This window comes from Apiospora aurea (genome assembly GCF_038362705.1).
Source record: "Apiospora aurea strain CBS 24483 chromosome Unknown utg000001l_segment0_segment0, whole genome shotgun sequence".
NCBI classification, from domain to species: domain Eukaryota; kingdom Fungi; phylum Ascomycota; class Sordariomycetes; order Amphisphaeriales; family Apiosporaceae; genus Apiospora; species Apiospora aurea.
Genome location: NW_027117388.1, coordinates 7,618,542 through 7,638,309, shown reverse-complemented (window position 1 = coordinate 7,638,309; position 19,768 = coordinate 7,618,542). Strand labels below are relative to the sequence as shown.

The 19,768-nt window shown below is 49.6% G+C and overlaps 3 protein-coding genes across 3 annotated transcripts; all 3 read right to left on the bottom strand.

Moving 5' to 3' along the window:
• Positions 1 to 7,970: 7,970 nt before the first annotated feature.
• On the bottom strand, positions 7,971 to 8,228 carry PG986_002342 (serine/threonine phosphatase 2C ptc2; the record flags this gene model as incomplete). The annotated part of the gene is made up of 1 exon (XM_066838564.1): positions 7,971 to 8,228. The coding sequence occupies one exon, from the start codon at positions 8,226 to 8,228 to the stop codon at positions 7,971 to 7,973; it is 258 nt and encodes an 85-aa protein (XP_066707457.1).
• A 1,235-nt stretch (positions 8,229 to 9,463) lies between these two features.
• Positions 9,464 to 11,111, bottom strand: PG986_002341 (uncharacterized protein; the record flags this gene model as incomplete). The annotated part of the gene is made up of 2 exons (XM_066838563.1): positions 9,464 to 9,994; positions 10,038 to 11,111. The coding sequence occupies 2 exons, from the start codon at positions 11,109 to 11,111 to the stop codon at positions 9,464 to 9,466; spliced, it is 1,605 nt and encodes a 534-aa protein (XP_066707456.1).
• Positions 11,112 to 12,259: 1,148 nt separating this feature from the next.
• PG986_002340 (uncharacterized protein) lies at positions 12,260 to 15,289 on the bottom strand (the record flags this gene model as incomplete). Its single annotated transcript, XM_066838562.1, has 3 exons — positions 12,260 to 13,095; positions 13,155 to 14,220; positions 14,273 to 15,289. 3 exons carry the CDS (start codon positions 15,287 to 15,289, stop codon positions 12,260 to 12,262), a joined length of 2,919 nt encoding a protein of 972 aa, XP_066707455.1.
• Between the last annotated feature and the right edge of the window lie 4,479 nt (positions 15,290 to 19,768).

The following is a 19,768-nucleotide window of genomic DNA, read 5'->3' as shown; positions in this document are numbered from 1 at the left end:
GGATATAACGGGAGATATCGGTCTGTTTAGACAATCCGGTAGCGGAGCTACCGGCGGAATTAGTTTTAGGGGTAGTGCTTCGTTTAGCACTTTTTCCGGTGGTTTTAGCGTTGTCTTTTTTTTTATGCCGTTACGCTAAACGTAGTTACGATTTTATTAATAGTCGTATTAAAAAATAGTAGAATAGAATTTATTAAACGAAATATTGTTGTTATAATAATTAGTAATTATTTTTTCGTTTAATCGGGCGGGTAATTTATTATTAAGTTTCCGTTTATAATTGTTTTTTTAACGCGGGCGTATCCGGTTAATTTAACGAACTCGAGTTAAAAGGTTTAAAAGCTATTATTAGGTTTTATAGTTAAGTTTCGGAAAGCTTTACGAGCTTTTTTATAAACGTTAAGGTTATAATATTATTTATATAAGTAATTTAGGAGGTTTTTAAAAGTTTTAATTAAGGGGTCGTTTTATTTATTAATAACGAAAGGGTATAAGTTCTTAGCGGCTTTATTATTAACCCGGTTAATAATATAGGTATACTTATTTTTATTAGTAGGGTAGTAGTTAATATTTATTTTTAACTTACTTTTTAAGGTTATAAACTAGTAATTAAACTTAATTTTAAAGTCTTTTTTATTAGTAAATAAAGGGGGTCGAATATTTTAATACTTCGCTTAGAGCTATTAAGCGACGTAACGCCGGTACGGGTTATTCTTTTTATTTAAACCGAGACTCCTCGGTTTCGGATTAAGAGATTAACGATATATTAATTTAATTGCTAGATTTCTTCGTTTCTCTTTACGACGATTAGTATAAGGTTTTTTTTCTCTCGGTAAGCTTACCGTTTTTATTTAGTCCTTTATTTTAACCATTTTTTTAATTAGCGTCGTTATTTAAGTCTTTTTCGCCGAGGACGGCAGTTTATATATAGCTCTTTTTTAAGCTAGTATTAAAGTTTTTAGAGATTTTTATTAAGTTAAGGGCTTAGTTTTTAAAGCTTATTATAAAGAAGGTTCGTAGCTTAAACTTCTTTTAAATAGCGGTCGGGTTTTTTTTATATATTTTATTAAAATATCCTTTGACGATTAAGCTTTCGCGTTTAAATTATTAGGTTTTCGCGGTTTCGGTAAAGGCTGCGAAAGGTATCGCGGAAATATTATAATAAAAATTATATATAGTAGTTAATCGTTTAATCTTTTTCTCGATATTTTCGTTTATAATATTAAGGAAGTTATTAAGAAAAAGAGCGTTCGTAGTTTAAGTTTAGTTTCGACTTAATATAGTTAGTAAAATAATTCGGGGGCGGTAACGTTTTATTCTAGGTCGCCTTTAATGTCGAATAGTAAATTTTTATTTTCGCGCCCGGCAGTAACGCTTTAATTGCTTATATTTATCGGGTTTACGCTAGGGTAAATAAAAGATACGCGTTTAATTAATAAAGAGTTTCGCGCGGCACGTTTTTTTTAAGCTCGCGAAGGAGCGGTTAATATTATTAATATTAAAACGTACCGATTTACGGGTTTATTCTATACGCGTATCGCGCTTTTTTAAGCCGGCGGCTATTTTAATTAATTACTTTATTTAATCGAAATTAATCTAAGTTTTAGTTTTTAAAAAGTGGGATATTCGTAAGGCTTTCGTAAGCTTAATAAGTTAAATTTTTTTCGGTAATATTATAATTATAATAATTTAAGAGGCAAGGCTATAAATTATTACTTTATTATAAAAAACCGAAAAAGATAAGGAAAAGAAAAAAAGGTTTAACCTTACCGAGACGATTTCCTTATTTAAATAAGTGGGGAAAAATTAGATGGCGCTCGGGCTATCTCTCGTATACCCTTGCCCCACTCTGGTTAGTAAGGCCACTAAAGGCTTATTTTAAGGTGCGCCGTAGCACTCGCGATTTTTTAATTCTTCGGCGCTTAAAAAGTATTAAATTAGCCTCTTTTAATATATATATCTTATCGCGTATAAAGGTTATTTTATAGGTTATTTTAGTTATACTTTTCGTTATTTAGTTTATTATATTTAAAATCGGCGTCGAAAAGTTTTTTTAATAGGTAAATAACGTGGTTATTACGACCTGGCCCAGCCATGCGGCCTAGAACCCACCCTACGGCACGGTCCTACGATACCCCGAACCTCTGCACAAAGACCCAGTATAATCCGAAGCCCCACCAGTCAGCGAAACCCCACCAGTCATCACGACCCCACTGGTTAGCGAGGCCAACTGCGACGATGACCAACACCACTAGTTGGACAGCACGAGTTGGACGGCACGAACGGGACAGCACGAGTTGGACAGCACGAACTAGACAGCACGAGTTAGACAGCACGAACTGTACAGCCAGGGAGGGACAAGCTACAATAGAATAATACTGGTTACGTAGAAATAAAATAAGCGTAACGACTCTCGGGATCGCGATAAAAGCTAGAAAACTAGCTCGACAGGATTTCGCGAGAGCTGCGAGATCCCCGAGATTTAAAAAAATTAGTAAAAGAAAGATTGGATATATAACGATAAATATCCCCTATATATTTTATATAAACACTTTCTATTTTAATAATTAATTTAAGTATTAATTTAACTTATTAGTAAAGTAAATAGCCTTAACGACCCTATTATAAATCCCTTTAAGTTTACGCACTTTAATCACTTTATTCCTACGGCTATTATATATTATATCGATAAGAGTAAACTTTTATCGCACGTTTAAATACTCTCTCGTATTATTAAATATAAACCCCAGTACGTCTTACTAGGTTTCTTTTAAAACCTAGATAGCGTTTATTATAGTGGTTTACTATTACGCGACGCATATTACTTAGCGACGTACCTTTTTCACTTCTCGACCCTTTTATATAAATTAATTTAATTATAACGTTTAAAATTAATTAAAATTATTCGTTATTCGATTCTTTACTTAATTCTATATCCTTTTTTATATATTCGCGTATTATAACCTATTTCGCCGTAATTAAATATTACAGCGCCTTTTATCGGTTACTCTCCGCTTTAACGAACCTTTATTTTTATTTTTATTAGGCGTCAAACGCTTCCTTTTTACCTTCTCGTCTTATAATTATTAAGATTCCTTAATAGTAAGGGCTTTTTTAAGCTGGATTTATAATTTTTTTAGCTCTCCGGCGTTTAGAAAGTATTAAATTAGCCTCCTTTAATATATATATTTTATCGCGTATAAAGGTTATTTTATAGGCTATTTTAATTATACCCTTCGCTATTTAGTTTATTATATTTAAAATCGGCGTTAAAGAGTTTCCTTAATAGGTAAATACCCTCTTTTTAATATAAGTAGAGTACTTAGTTATTTATTAAGGGTTAAACGGCGTTTAAAGGTCGTAAGTATTAGCCGTCCTTAAACGGGATAGGTTAAGTATAGGTGTCCGGAGACGTATATTTAGCTTATTAATTACCTTATTAAGGTTATAAGGTATTAAATTAAATATATTGAATTTAAATTTAATGTTAATTTCTATAAAAATAATAAAATGCGCGGCTTTAAAAGTAATAAAAAACTCGAGCTTAATAATATAGTTTATAAAAGCCTTAATAAATAACTCGATTTTTTTCGAATAAACACGCTTTAAAAGTAAATAAAGTACTATATCGAAAAATTAAAATAAGTGCAATAAATAAAGAGGTATACTAATAGTAATAATATTATTATCCTAGTAATATATTTCGAATTCGGCCGAAATATAACTCTCGTAGCCGTCGAGAATTAAGAAACGGTAGCGACTTTTCGTTTACGATTTAATATATTTATCGAAATGCTTAATTTAATTTAGGCTTATTTCGTTATTAGTTTAACTATTAAAAATCGGCTTAATTACCTAATCGCCCGGTAAATCGGTTTCGCGGAACTAGTTCGCGAAGTAATATTAACTTTAAACGATTAAAAACGGCGAAATATACTAGCCCTATAAATTAATATATTTAATCGCCGTTACTTATTCCTAATTACTAGGCTAAATCGACTTCGCTTTTCTACGCCGCTCAGCGCGTATTACGATAAATATTAACCCGATTATGTTTATTATAAAGCCGGTTTCGTCGAAATTCTAAATATTTTCGTTAATAATCTTATATTTCGCTTTTATATTTATAATTAACGTAAACTAAGCAGAAATAACTTTAAAATCTTCGTAAAAAACCCTTTAATAATTATACCAACGATTTATTTTAATCTTTAAGTCCGGGTTACGGTTAATAAAACGCTTAACCTAGTGCTTACCGACACGGTCGCCGCCGCGCAACGCGGTAAAAAAATTAGCTATATCTTCTACACTAGCGAGATCGAGAGGCATCCCTTAAATATCTAGATTAATTATATATTTACAAAGTACCTCCTTTTTAATTAGATTTATTTTACGTCGTTTTAATCGGATTTCGCGTTTTAAAATTCGGCCGTAAATTTAATAGCGTAAAGTTAATTCGGGTATATTATAAGCTTTTATTGCTACTTTTTAACTTATTTAATTCGGTTCGTTTTATATCGCTTAAATTATTAAAACTATCCGATCTTTTTAAGATTAATTAAGCATTATAGTTATAGAGGTATTACGCGTTAAAGTTTAATTATATTAAAATTAAATTAAAGTGCGTCGCTAAGTAATATACGTCGCGTAGTAATAAACCACGTTAATATTAAATATAAATTAATTTATACTTATTAAAATTACATTATAACCTAAGTTTAAAGAGTAGCTTAAGTATAGAAATTATATATAGTATAGTTAAATATAGCGAATCTTTTTAATACATCGATTTAAACCCGATATTTTAATTAACACGAGGAAATCTAAGGTTTAAAGCCTATATCACTACTCGTCTTAGCTGTTCTATAAGCCCAGCGCAGTACCCATTAATTAAAATTCTCTCCCTATAACTCTAGAAGTCTGCTATCCACCCATCTAGCTGGCCAGACAGAGCCTCCAGCTACTTTCGCCATCATACTTAAAGTCACTGACCACTTCCCTCAAAATTATAACGAGGTGCGACACCGGTTGACCATGTCTCGCTTTCGAACAATTGACTATGCTAGGAGGGTCAGCAAGCAATATTCAGACGAATGGTATATATGCAAGCACGCATGTGCCACGCGGAAACGGTGGGCACTCACCTCCGGCATCCCACTGTGTGAAGATCCACTAGTACTCGGTACCTGGCTTTCACCCGTTGAGACAGCGCCGGCGGGACCCCGGAAACGCGGGCTGCGGGACGATCAGGCCGCCCTCTGTGATTAAGGACGACCTATTGCTACTCGCCCAGGAGCCAGTAGCTGGGAACGATAGGGGATAGTGCGCAGGCCACGAGGGAACCCGGATTGTAGTTAGGGAAGAGTGCGACTCTCGAGAGTACGCGTAGGTGAGGTAGGCGACCCAGAGCGCTGCAGCAGCTATCAGCAGCGACGGCAATCCCAGAACTAGCGCGACAATTACTTCGGTTGTGAGCATAGTCGAATGGAGACTATGGAATATATGGACTACAGACAGAGAGAATAAACGGTGATTGTCGATACTTGTGCGCAGAGACGAAGTGCATTTTCTTGAACTCTGGGTTTGCATGGCCATCGGTCATTTATAGGAAGGGTCCTGTGTAGAAGGACCTCGCAGGCAAGTATTAACGTACCTATCCGTAGTACTCTAGTCGAACCATGATTGGAGGAGATGGGCTGGGACAACCCTTGTCCTGGTGGGAAGAAGAAAAGGGCCCCTCGAGATAAAACGCCGATCTTGGCAGCGCATACCATATCCATCTCACGTACCAATTTCTGCCAATGGCAGTAAACACAATTCGATGTACGTACGGTTAGTACGTGTTACCGAGTGTAGTAGGCGGGATGCCATGACACACGCAGTACTGTTGCGCAGGACTCAAACGGCTCCTAATGCGAGCCCGCTTGCCCGCCATTTCGGGGCGCATCTACTGCGACGTTATGGTCTCCAACAAAAGGGCGCCTCAGAAACAGGCTGCACATGAGGGGACCAGGGTGTTGAGGCTATTTTCTCACACTTTCCTATTTTTTATCGGGAGCAATTCGAGGGTTGTATGCTCAGAGTCTGCCGCTTCCAAGGAGGCTGTATCCGTCTTACCCGCACCCCTCCAAGCACGTGACGAGGTTGCCTTCGATTCTTTTCGCCTTTTCGCAGTTCAATCTTTATTAGTTGCTATTCACCAACTTTCTCCAACAGGTAGCTCTCAGTCTTTCCACCGTTGCGGCAACGCAAGGGAACTGACAGATTACAGCCTGCTGCCAATTCGTATGTATGGCAAGGTACGACGACAGCGGAGTTGGCATTCTAAGTGTGCCATGAGCACCGCGGCTCACATTGGTGAATGGCATGGCTAGTTGTTGCGCGGCTTTTCGGCGAAACTTATCAGATTGAACGTTGCCTCTCATCCAAGCACGGAGCTGAAAGTCTTCTGGAAACAACATCACAAAAGAGTCAGTTGATTGGGAGCTCGATGAAGTGACTCGTCAATTTCAAGTATCCACCGAAAGAAGATAGTTCACTGCTCTGGTAGACATGCCCAATGATCTTGGGATCACTGAACGGTCACAGGCTCATCGTCTCCAGCCAGCCAATCAAGACTTCCAGCCAGTTGCATGGTCCCGAATCGCCAATAAACGCCACCAAATAGCAGCGTTTCCAGCCCGTTCACGCTGTTCCTTTCTGGAACAATTTGCAAGCTAGGTCAAGGGTGTTAGCCAGCAAGACTTGACAGTCGGTGGTGTAAGTGCAAGTGGGGGCTAGTTACCCCAAACCCCAGTTAAGCTTATCTTTAGCTGCCCGCTAAAACATGGTTTCAACCGTTCACTCGGCGCCGGATCGACCCGGGGAATGCGGCCTGGGGAATGATAAAGCCTAGAGAACCATTGCTGGCCCAGGTATCGGAGGTGGTCAACAATGGGTGCGGTGAAGGCCACGACGGGATGTGGGTTGAAGAATAGGACGTAAGCTGAACAGTATTGGAAGATAGAGTGAAGAAATGGTACTGAATGATTTCTTTCGATAGAAGGGACGGGCGTGGGTACGGCATTTTAAGAAGAGGCGAGGGCGCGGGAACTGTCATCACGTTTATGATCGTGCGCTGCAGGTGTAAGAGGTGGGTGGGTGTAAGTGGTGTAAGTGGCGTGGCGGTTCTTTTATAAAAAGGGTCCCTCCCCGTGGGCGATGCCAAGGTGCCCAACCAAGGTCCGGCAGTCTCCGAGGCCTGCCTGCTTCAACGGACACCACTAGTGATCTATACGGACCAGTAAGAAGCGCAATTAGGCGATGTGAATACATATTCAGACCGACGTATTTTATTCGACTGATTGGTATAAGCAAATACAACGCTTGTTGTGCTTCCAGCGTGCAGTGGATGAAGAAGTCAAGCTAAGGTGTTGCGCTTGGCGCTAGCCTCTAACCCCCGATTCCTAAAAGTTGCAATGCTGCCGTCGTCTATTAGGTAACTGTGCCAATAACCAGGCTACTTACCAGTAAGTAATTAATCACAAGCACGGAACGGCCATGATATTGAAGTAAAGCGTATAAAATACAGTGACTGGCCTCTTCGTATATCATATAGCTGCCATTATTTACTTGACTCTAGAGCTCTGACATGTCCCTCCGTGCTCGTGCTTCCACCTCACCCCACTCTTGAACCGAGACGTCAGGCGAACACTCTATCTCGAATAAATCACCGACGCCCAGAGGGGGCGTCAAAGCTGCGGATATATCGGTACAAATTCGCGCATGAGAACAACTGTATATATAGTGCCTAGGCATTCATTAGTTGGAAAGCCATTGGAAGCTCTTCGCTCAAGGGCCGGCCAGTGGCCGGCCGCAGTGCTGTCAGTTGTGGATAGCTGTACTTACAGTGGTGTACCCCGGAAGCAGGTGGATAAGTGCTCACCCCCGCAAGACTCTCTACTTTGGGTTGCATCACTGAGACCAGAGCTTCATCCGTATATACGGTATCGGGCAGTGGCCTGGGGGGCAACAAGGCCGCCGTTGAACGAGAAGCCACTGCTGGCCCATGTCCCACCCGGCGCTAGTAAGGGGTATTGCGACGGCCACGATGGGATGCGGTTCATCGATGGTGGTGGTTCGCGAGAGTGGGCGTAGGTAAGGTAGACGATCCACAGCGCCACGGCCGCCACGAGCAGTGAGGGTACGCCGAGGGCTAGTGCCACGATGACTTCGGTCGAAAGAGACATGGCGTAAATGCAATAAGGCTGGAAGAGTCGAACAACTTGAGGACCGGTTTGCGGAGAATTGTGCAATGCAGGGACATGATGGGAAAGGGGGAATGCTCCAGTTGCGTGATCGACTTATATATCCTCATGGAAAGTGAGTGACTATTGTGCCTTGATGCAGCTAAAACCAGATGTAGAGAGACGACATCGATAATTGTCCTCGAGTCCAGTGCTAACTTCCCCAACGAGAGGCCCTTCGAATAAGCGACCTTGCCTATTGGGCGAAATAGCGATGCAGTACCTGCGGCTCATGCGGGAATGGGAAGTCATTCAGTAGACGCGACCAACCTGTCGGGGTTGCGGGGCTATGCTATCTATGGCCACGGATCGGTCATTCAGCCCGACTTCACTGAGCTCGAGGACTGGCGGTAGCTTTAGTCGGTTTGGACCGAACTGGCGGTAGCTTCAGAGATTGCCCATTGGCCCCAATAACAGATGAGCGCATACCGCCGTTTGCAGTAAGTGATCCACATGACGTCCTTCCCAGACCGCGGGCCGGGCAGTGTCAGTATTTGCCTAGAAAAGGAACACCATACATACATACGTGCCTGCTAACCAGACCGCGGGGTAATAACGTCCATCGTGCCGAATATGTCAATAGAGCCTTAACAAGGAGCACGACAAGTCAAAACGGGACATGCGCGGTTCGCTGGGAACGGCTGAGTGCAATAACAATCTATGACAACTCAAAGAAACTATTCAGGCCCGTATGCCAGGATCCGAATGTGGTCCCCTATCCCTATCCTCCCAGATGCCTTCGGCCCGTTTTGCTGATGGGCATACCCAAGCTGAACGAGTGATGAGAACCAGTCCTCTTCAATGAGAGCGGGTCAAAAGTGAACGACAATAAGAAATAAAGTAACATAAGTCACGGATAAGAGGAAATTATCGATAAATCCCGCAGCCTGCAGTGCACTTATTTGCCCTGACCCAGCACTTCATCCCCATCCCGGAATCCCAAGATCATGGTCTAACTGTGACCTTCTGCACTCCGTCTCCTACGCCCGACCGAGGCCATGCGACAACTCGCCATAGCCCGCTCAGAGAGTTGGAGCTCGAGCTCGCACTTACATGCGCGAAGAGGTCATGTTGCAGTACGCAGCGTCGGGAGTCGAGGTCCAGACGCAGCTCCAGCACCACTCGCAGTCGGGGTCCTCGTTGCAGTTGATGTCACTACGTAAGGAAGGATTAGCAACTCATGTCAAGAATCGACGAGAGAAAGCGGACGAAGGAGAGAGGGAAAGCGCGTACTCGCCGCAGTTCTTGCACTTGGACGCCTTGGCCGCGCAGTCCGGGTGCTTCTGGTTGGCAAAGTAGCCGCCGAGGTCCATGTGGTGGCGCTTGACGTTGTTGGCCTTGTTCTTGTTCTTGGACTGGTCGATGTTGTTCTTGACGCGGCTCATGCCAAAGATCATCGGGAGTTTCTGCTTCTTCTGCTGCTGCTGCTGCTGTCCCTCGGCGACGGCACGGCGTTGAGACTGCTTCTTTCCTGAGACAGCTTGGTTCTTACCAACGACGGCTTGGTCCTGAGACTTCTTCATCTGTTCCTCGTGTCCAGCGGCGACTTGGTTGTTCTTGGACTGCCGGGATTGCTGGCTCTGGTGCTGCTTTTGCTCCGAGACGGCCTTGCTCTGCCCATCAGAAGCTTTGCCCTGAGACTGCTGACTCTGCGGTTCCTTGTTTCCAGTGGCAACGTGATTGGTCTTGGACTGCTGGGACTGCTGCTGCTGCATCTTCTCGGCAATGGCTCGGTTGCGCCCAGTGATAGACTTCCCCCTGAGACTGCTGGCCCTGTTGATCCTTCTGGCCCGAGGTGACCTTGTTGTTCTGGGACTGCTGGCTCTGCTCGCCCTGGCGTTGCTTCTGGCTCGCGGAAACCTTGTCGTTCTTGGACTGCTGGGATTGCTGCTTCTTCTGCTGTTCAACGTCGCTTCGGCCCCGAGATTGCTGGGACTGCTCGGACTGTTGCTGCTTCTCCTCGCTCGCGGAAACCTTGCTGTTCTGGGGCTGCTTGTTGTTCTCAGACTGTTTGTTGTTCTCAGACTGCTTTTTGTTCTGGGACTGTTTGTTCTGGGACTGCTTGTTCTGGGACTGCTTGTTCTGGGACTGCTGGGATTGCTGGTGCTTCTGTTGCTCCTTGCCTGCGATGGCACGGTTCTTTCCAGCGATAGCTCGGTTCTGTCCGGCGACGACGTGACCCTGAGACTGGCGGCCCTGGCGGTCCTGCTGCTCCTTCTGTCCCGAGGCAACTTGGCTGTTCTGGGACTCGTGGGACTGCTGCTGCTTCTGCTGTCCGGTGGTGTCGTGCTTGTTCTGGGACTGCTCGCCGTGCTGCTTCTGCTTCTGCTGTCCGGTCATAGCTTGGTTCTGTCCAGCAACAACAACGCGGCCCTGGGACTGCTGGGACTGCCCGGCGATAGATTGGTCCTTGCCCATGGTACCTTGGTCGCTCTTGGACTGCTGGCCCTGGTGCTGCTTCTGTCCGGCCATGGCTCGGTTCTGTCCCGCGACACCGTAGTTGTCCTGAGACACCTGGCCCTGCTGGTGGCCCTGCTGTCCGACGGCGACTTGGCTAATGCGGGATTGCTGAGACTGCTGGCCCTGTTGCTTCTTGTCGCGTCCGGTGACGGCCTGGTCCGGCCCGGCGACAGCGTGGCTGTTCTGGGACATCTCATGGTCGTTCTTGGAAATTTGGCCCTGCGGGTCGTTTTTGCCGGCAGCGACCTGGCCGTTCTTGGACACTTGACCCTGCTGCTGGCCCTGCTGCATCTGCTGAATAGGCGAAGCCAGCAGCGTCGCCGGGGCCGCGACGAGGAGGAGCGAGACGACGGATGACAAATGCATGATGAACAGGTGTTTTGACGACGGGGCACTTGTCGAGTGAGTGTGTAAATGCGAAAGAGTGTGAGATCGATGCAGGAAGGAAGTGTGAGTGTGGAAGACTGGGTTTCCGGAAAAGATGTAAGTTGAAGACAAGCGAGACGCAGTGGTGATGTGATGTCGATCTCCTCTACCCCGAGAAAGGCGAACTCGGGGTCGTTTATATACACCAAATCACGGAACAGTAAAAGCTTGTTCACGAGCATGTGTCTGATCGTCAGGTTGCACCAAAGTCAACGGGCCAAATCCAAAGCACAAGCAAGCAGATGGGACGTTAAAGAAACAAACAGCCGAACGTTGTACAGTCACAGAAAAGGCCGACGGTGATGAATCGATTGGATTATTTTCTTTTGGATCGGAGTCTAGACGCCCGTAGGGCTGGACTGGGCTACTACCCGGTTTGCTGCTCTTCGGTTCTCCCATGCTCCTGTCCTTCCGCTCACACGCCATCTCCACGTTCGCGATAGATATCATCATACAGAGCCGTGGCGCCCGGCTCGGCGGCACATGCCTTCTTCCTCCTCGGCCAACCATGGGTACGCACCTAAACAAGCGCCACCCAGAAGGTAGTTGATTGTTCGTCCTCCTTGGTGTCAGGCCGGTTTTCGCCGCAGACTGTCTGTCCCCTCCACATCGGGTATCTTGTAATATGGAATCGGCGACGTGACCTCGAGACTCGCTTCGCAATGCCAAGTGGTGGTACAAATGCAACCAGCCGATGCCCCATGGAAGCCGGTGGCATCTGCCAGAGTCGCACACATGGTGACAGGCCAGAAATAGCTCCAGTAACTTGACTCGTCCGTGGCACAAGGACGCGCTCGTCGCTCTCTTTGGTTGGCAGGTTCCGATTCGGTTGGGTCACCCGAAAGCTAGCTAGCCTAGCAAGCGACAGTTTGTGGTAGCAAGGACATCACAGGCTTCGGCCATTGAGGCTCCTCGGACAAGAGTGACACGAACCAAGAAGGGCTTGGCAGGGGCTCTCATCTGAACCCTGCTCTTCGACTCCATCCAACCACGGGCAAAATCCCGATTGGAGTCGGCAGCAGCGGATATACGGGTGGCGATGGACATGCAAATTCTTGAGACCAAACTGTCCATCATCTTCTTCAGAATCAAGCGCCCCCAACATTAGTGCCGTCATGGAACAGCAGCAAAGGCCACTGCATCGTCGCCGTAGCCGGCACGCCCGGCGCGCCGTTCATCCCCACGCCCATCCCGCCCAGGTCGGGCTGGCCGCCGCCGCTGCCATCGTTGACGTTCATGCTGCCGGACCGCGCGCCGTGGCCCAGCGACATGAGGGCGTTGGCGCTGTAGCGGTCCTGGTTGTCGACGATGGCGGCGGTCCAGTCCTGCCACGTATTGCCGCCCGACGCCGCCGCCGCCTGCTGGCGCCAGAGCATGTCGGGTTGCGCAATCTGCGTGGCCTGTGCCGCGAACGCCGTAAGCGGGTTGTGGTCCGTCACTGGCGTCTGCGCTTGCGACGGTGGTTGCGTGTTCTGTTGCGCCTGGCCTGGGACCTGTGCCTGGTTCTGTGCTTGCACGTGGGCCGCTGTCACTTGGTCGGGCGCCTGGGCATACATGAACTGGTGGTTGCCGTCGTATTGCATGTTGTTCGGACCATGCCCCGACGAGTCACCGTAGGGGATGGGCGGGTACGAGCTCTGGTCTGTCGTGGTCTCGCCGAAATAGCTGCTACGCGAGGCCGGCATCCCTGTCGTGGGCGTTCCAGAGCTGTTGGAGTGCTCGGTACCGTTGTGATTGGACGAGGCATTGCCGGGTGCACTGGGGAGACTGGTATACGTTGGAGTCTGGGGCGACTGCTTCATCATCTCCTGACTGACGGGTACTATGACGCCGCCAGCGGTTTTGCGTTGCCGGTCGCGTTCGATCCAGGAGATTGTCCTATCCACAATGGATCGCACTGCGTCATGGAATGCATTGCCGGAGCCTGGGGCATGTTAGCGGCCATCAATCGGCAAAGGAAAAGGAGAGGCCAAGTGAACTTACCGATGATTTTGCTCGTCTCGGCCAGGATATCCAGCCACATTCCCATGTCGTGCCTCAGGCTCTCCACCTCCGCCGACGTGACCTCGTGCCGCCGTTCCCAGACCGCCGCCATGGACGAGAAGGCGGCCGCGATGTAGACAGATTGCATGTAGTAAGTCGTGTCGATGGACTTGATCTTGTACAGCTTGTAGACGCACTGCAGCATATCTTTGGCCGCCTGCTCGCATAGCCGCGTGTTCTCCGCCAGCACTTTGGGATCCTGCGTCATGGCGACCGACGGGTGGCGCACCAGGAGCCGGAACTCGCAATCGATGTACTGCACGTACAGCGCCTGCATCTGGCCGTCCCCGCCCTCGACGTACCGGAGGACTTGCGGGAGCTCGTCTCGCCAGGTCTGCAGCCGAGCCTCGAGCTCTTCGACGATCCGGAGATAGCTGTCGGGGTCCGGGCGGGAGCAGTAGATGGTCGAGTACATCTCCAAGAAGAGGGCCGACATCTTGTAGCTCGCTATCCCGATCTCGTACTGGCACTTCCCGCCGCGCGAGGTGTCGACACCGTCCGGAGTCAACATGTCGTCGGGGATCATTTCCGGGAAGGGCACGTCAAACTCTTCCAGACGGAGGCCCATCGGCCGGCCCATGCGACCGTTCAACGTCACGACCATGGAGACGATGGTCCACCAGATGCGCCCCTTCATCTCCGAGTCTAGGGTCGGCGCCTCACCGGGCTTCCTGGGAGACCGATGCAGGCCAAGCTCGGTGGCCAGGCCGATACAGTAGTGCGTCATCATGCCGCTGCAGTCTGGCTTGGGGAAGCTCCTCGTGTGCACCGCGATCATGACCAGCGCTTGCACATCCGCAAACGTCCGCGAGGTGGTCAGATCGACGAACTTGCTGAGGGCGAAGTGATAATGCTTATTGGACAGTTCGTTCAGCCTCTGCTTCTGTTCCGGGTTCTCCCGATTCCGCAGTCCGATTTGTAGATATATGCAGGCGAAGACCATATGCACCATGACCGTCTCGGCCACTGTAGGTTTGAAGCTGGGGTCATCGTATAACCGGGTGAGCTGATAAATTAGTTAGCATGTAGCAGTGATAGAGGAATAATTGCCGTCTTACCAGATCCGTAAAGGTGGGCCTGTGCAGGACAGGGAGAAAGGGGTACATGATGAGGAAATACCACTCGGCGTAGGTGAAGGCATCTACCCGGGGCGGGTAGTCGACATGCAGGGGCGGATTGATATTGCAGGTCGACATCATCATCGCCTGCACCGACTTGTTGTACAGGGCCGAGCGCGGCTGGGTGCCGGGGGCGGGCTCGTCCATGTCCTCGGCGTCGAAGGAGCAGACGTCGATGGTGCTGCCAAGGATAGTGAGGGTGGTGCCCTTGATGGAGCTCGAGACGGCCTTGTCGGTGGTGACGCCAATGTGGAAGTCGGCCGGTCGGGGCTCGAGCATGGACCGCGAGACCCCCGTGGTGAATTGAGTTTTCGGGGCGCGCGTCTGCCCGTTGCTAGCCTTGACCCAGACAGAGTTTGACATTTGCTGCCAGTTGTCTTTGTTGACGCCGCCGCTGCTGGGCATGGACCCCGACGACCGACACGACGACGCCGAAACCATGTTCCCCATCGAGTCGTAGTTGCCCGCGGGCGAATGGCTGGGCTCGACGGCCGAGGCACGACCCTGGAAGGTCTTGACCTCGATTCCGTTGGCGCCCAGCAGCTGCTCGAGCTCGCGTATGTGGTTCATCATGTCCGACTTCTCGCGCTCGAGCTCCTGCATGTACCCTCGACGCTCCGTCCGGCCCGTCACGCGATCCGTCACATAGCACTCGAGGTTCTGGTTGATGCAGTGGGAGCAGCCCTCGGGCAGGGCGTCGCATCGGATCTTGCGCACCTTGCACCGGTCGCAGGCCTGGCCCGTTCTCGTGTACGACTGTAGCTTGCTCTTGACGACGCTCGAAAAGTCGTTCGGTGCGCCTCCTCCTCCTCCTCCTCCTCCTCCTACTCCTCCTACTGACCCTACTGATGCTCCCGATCCCATGCGATCCAGTTTCGGCAGCTTGCATTTGTTGTGGCTATCGGGTGTCTCGTATTCGGCGTCGCCAGGCCGCTTCGGCGGACGGCCTGGGGCCATAGTGTCGGCAGGTCCAAGCCACGGGGCGGCTTTTCGAGGGACGGCAAAAAAAGCACCTTGTGAGGGAAACGCCCGACCGGTTTAGCTTGCGCTACTGGAGGATGACGCGACACGCGCGACCGTCGATGCGAAAGTCGATTCGATTAATTGCCGAACGAACCGAAACTCGACCACCAAAACGGAAATGCGGCACGGCAATGGAGCTTGCCGGGAGAAAAAGATCAAAAACAGGGCGGTTTATGTTTCTTCGAGAAGAATTGCAGGCCGGTCTGCCTCGAGGAAATGCTGGAGGTGTTTGGGGGAGCTGCGCTTGCGCAGGCGGCAGGAGCCAGAGGACGGTGCAACTGGAGATTCTGATTTGCGGCGGGTTTTGCCGGTTGCTGGATTCAATGTTGGTTGGTTGGGACTTTGGTAGCTTGCTTGCTTGCTTGCCCAAGGCAACTAACCGACGGAGGTATGTCCGCTGCTGCTAGAGCCACTACTATTCGATAGACACCACCACCCGTCGTCTATATATAAAGAAACAAAAGAGTTGTCTATGCGACGAACAGGAAAAAGGGCGGCAGCTTCACGTATAACTACGGTGAAAAAAGTGGTAGGCGGGCTCGGGGGTTTGGCGGCATACATAGAGACGTCTCTCTCTCTCTCTCTCTCTCTCTCTCTCTCTCTCTCTCTCTCTTTCGCTCTCTTTCGCTCTCTCTTTGGCCAAGACGGAGGGAAAAAAGAGCGGGAGCTCGACTCAAGATAAACGCGGCAGGGCAGGCACAGGACGGACAGAGCGACGAGACAAATACCACGCTGCCCAGGAGCTTGATAGGCAGAAGAGGGTCCTCTGTTATGAGGAGCAGAGGGACGAGAGATGAGGGCGGAGACGATTAAGCCCGAACGGGGAGCCAGATGCAGAGCGACGTAGGGATCCGTAGGGTCTGGGTAGGGACCTGGCCAGTACGGGCAGTACGGGGGGGCCTTCGTGGGTGCTCAACGTGCCAATGGGGACGCCAATGGCTGGCGATGGGGCCCGCGAAGGATGCCATCAGGTTTGAAGAGCGCGAGTCAGCCCGGCCAGAAAGTACGCAGGAAGACCCTTGCATCCCTGGACCCTGACCGCGCCGCAGATTCGGTGCTGCTATAGGTACGTGTAGCGGGTAGGTATGTATGTACCTACCGTACTTGGTAGCCAGTCGAGCAGAGAGCTGAAGGGGGGAAAAAAAGGCCAGGAATGCATTCGTCACCCTATCTGTCGTTCGAGATGGAGAAATGGGATGATCTGATTTTACCCGGCGCAGCAGGAGGGCGTAATAAAACCTACAAACGGTGCAGGCTGTCGACGATCGATTAAGTGATCGATCAATCAATGAATGTACTTACATACTTACCAGGCCCTGCTACCAGTAGGCATGTTGCCAGTTGCAGCGAAAGAGGGAGAGAGAGGCCAGTCAATACTACTACTGTCCATGTGCGCCAAGCTGTTTGGGGGTGTCCTGCCGTGTGTGTCCAGCCAGCCATCCCGCAGCCAAGTAAGTCATCTGAACATTCGGCCTGGCTGCCATGTCATGAACCGAGGAGCTAGAACGGCGGCACGCACACCCTGAAGCGCCCATGCATGCACGCACCGAGTAGTCCCTGCGCGATAAGGGACCTGCGAGGGTCAATTGAATAAGGATCAGATAGAACAAGCAAATTACGTATGTGCAATTGCTGCTAGAATTGCTTCGTTCTCAGGGAGAATCGTCGTCACTGCGCTGCACTGCGAATGCACACTCTAGGTTAGGTTAGCACTGCAGCACTGAGGTAGCCTGTAGCTTCTGCCTGTAGGAGTAGGACCAGGTACTTCTGTAGGGCCAGCAAGCCAGCACCAGTCCAGTCCCAGTAACCGACTCGCCCCCTTCCCCCCCATGCATGCACGCGCGTGGCGCTGCAAAAAAAAATGCCAGCCTGGAAATGAAGGGGTCCTCGAGCGGTTCCCCGCTTATCGGCTATCGATCAGCGCTCTCGTTGGTTACCATCCGCCCAAAAAGCCAGCATGAGGTATCCCACAGCATCACCCGCAAGCAACACTTTAACCTATTTTTTCTTTTTCTTTCTTCTTTTCTCTTTTCCTTTTTCGAGCCAGGGCCCAGGGCTCTCTGCAAGGCCTGGAACTAGCAGTAGCCTGTCCAGCGTCTAGACTCGCACCGCTTTGCATCTGCCAAGCCCCCTGCGTCTGCGTCCTCTAAACAGCCAACTCTAAATCCAAGCGTCATCTCCCTATTTCAACCTTCCCACTTTGCCCGGCCCTATCAGCCATCGTTCAATACGGGCCATAATGGGGTAGCGATGTACAAAACGCGCATACATGTGCGTATTGCATTAATCACGGTAACCCCCGGAATATTGCGTAACGCCATATAAAAAGCGTTTTCTACGCATATACTGCATCGATGATGCAATACATCAAGATTTACTAGTTATCCGGTCTTCCTACTGGGCAGCTCTCGCCGTCGGGTCATCGTCGAATCATCGTCGAAAGTCATCGTCGAGGGGTTAAAGGGTCAGCAAAGGGTCACAGGGTCATCGTCGGAAAGTGCTACTGGTCATCGCAAACGTGGTATCCTGAGCGCTGTTTTCTACGCAATAACGTAAAATGCACATACTGCAATATGCGCATACCGCGTTACGCAAAACGCATTCGTACATCGCTAGGCTGCCAGTCGACAACTGCAGGGGGGCACGACTCGTGACGAGCATGTTTCCTTGCTCTTGCTGGCAAGCGTAGCATGCGTTCGTAATATTGCTCACCTCTCCCGATGCCAATGGGTACGATGCTTTTCTGCTATCGCTTCAAACGAACCAAGACCCCTCCTTTCCTGTCTCCCTCTCTCGCTCTCTTCTGGTTCCCTTCCGCTCGTCTCAGACTCAGACTTGCACTTCCTGATTTGCTCCCTCGGCCGGCTGGAGTTGAGAGTTGGGTCGACCTGTTTCGGCGCCCTTGTCAAGTGCCTGTCAAGGTTTGAGGCAAAGGGGGTGACGACCTCTTGTGGACGACTGTGGTGCCAACCCACACACGATGGCAGGGTAAAATTAGAGTTTAGATGCTTCTGAGTTCTGTGCCCTTGTCCTCCTTCTTTCCCTCTCTCGCTCTCTCTCTCTTCCTCTCTTCCTCTCCCCCTCGCGTATCGGGCTATTGGTATTGTGACATCGTCAGACCTGGCCTTGCTCATCTCAATGCTCCCCCTCTCCCCCATGCAAGAGTGGCCCTCGGATCGGGGGCCCCACGAATCGCCGTGTCTCAACGTGACCGATCAAGAACATCAGCCCAACCCTATGCACGCCACTGACTGATCGAGCACCGGGGCCAATCTAACCAATACACCCTCGCTGCATGGCTAGGCGATGTTTATTTGATCTGATTACCGTTTTTTCTTGGCTTGTCTCTTCTCGGGGAGGCGGGCCAGCCTGCCCAGGCCAGGCAAGGAACCAAATAACCCCTCAGATCTGAAGCAGTAGCACGAAACCCAAGGCCAAGGGGGGGGCGCTCGCGAGTACGATATACTTCGGTCTGTTCTGATGTTTTTGAGTTTGGCTTTGGACTATGGCTGCCCGCAAAGGGAACTGGACGCGGCCCTGCAGACGCACACTAACTAAATCGGCGGGTTGAAAGTTTTTATGCGTTCCGACAGGCTGGGCCGTCTGGTCGCCTGCCAAGTCTCGAGTCGGAGGAGGGATCCCAGTCATGTTCCCTCCCCAGCCCAGCTTGCCCAGCGTGGTACTTGGACTGGAGGTGAGCATCTCCACGGGGTTGCGTGATTAGCAGGCATCGTCACCATCTGGTTTCATTCGGGCGTCCCTGCCGAGGCAACAAATACAGATATGCAGATACAGTACGGCGTGGTACTTTTTGAAACCCAGGTAGCTCGAGATATCGTCAGAGTGTGCAGAGTCGTCGTCCAGAGGTCGCTCCGAGTCCAGACAAACCCACGAGGCTAATTCCAACCCAAGACATCGGTGGGCGAGAGTTCATGCGTTGCCATATTTGGCGCACAGTCGTACTGACAGTGGGCAGCAGCGGGCAGAGAGTGGACATTGCTTCACCTCTCGCTCGCCCGTGACCAACAATTCATGCGAGCGAGCGAGCGAGCCGGTTATTGTCGTATGCCATACGTCTTCTTCGCGCGGTGATCGAATGAGGAAACAGTGCCTAGATTGGCGAGCGACGAATGAAGTAAGGTGAACGAAGGCAAGACAGACGGCCGAATTACCATCGAACCATTGGCGCGCCAAGAGGCTGGACTTGGCGTTTGCGGCGGCGGCGTTGAAACTAGCGACCACTGAACCGCGCCCTGGGTAACGCGGGAAACGCTGGATTGGGAAGGAGTCTAGAAAAGAAAAACTCGAAACTAAACCCATCGCTCCCGGTCGATAGTAGGGCGAATGCGCATTTTGCTAAGATTTTTCGGAGCTAATCCCCAATCGAACTGCTGCGCCCTCCATGCGCATAAG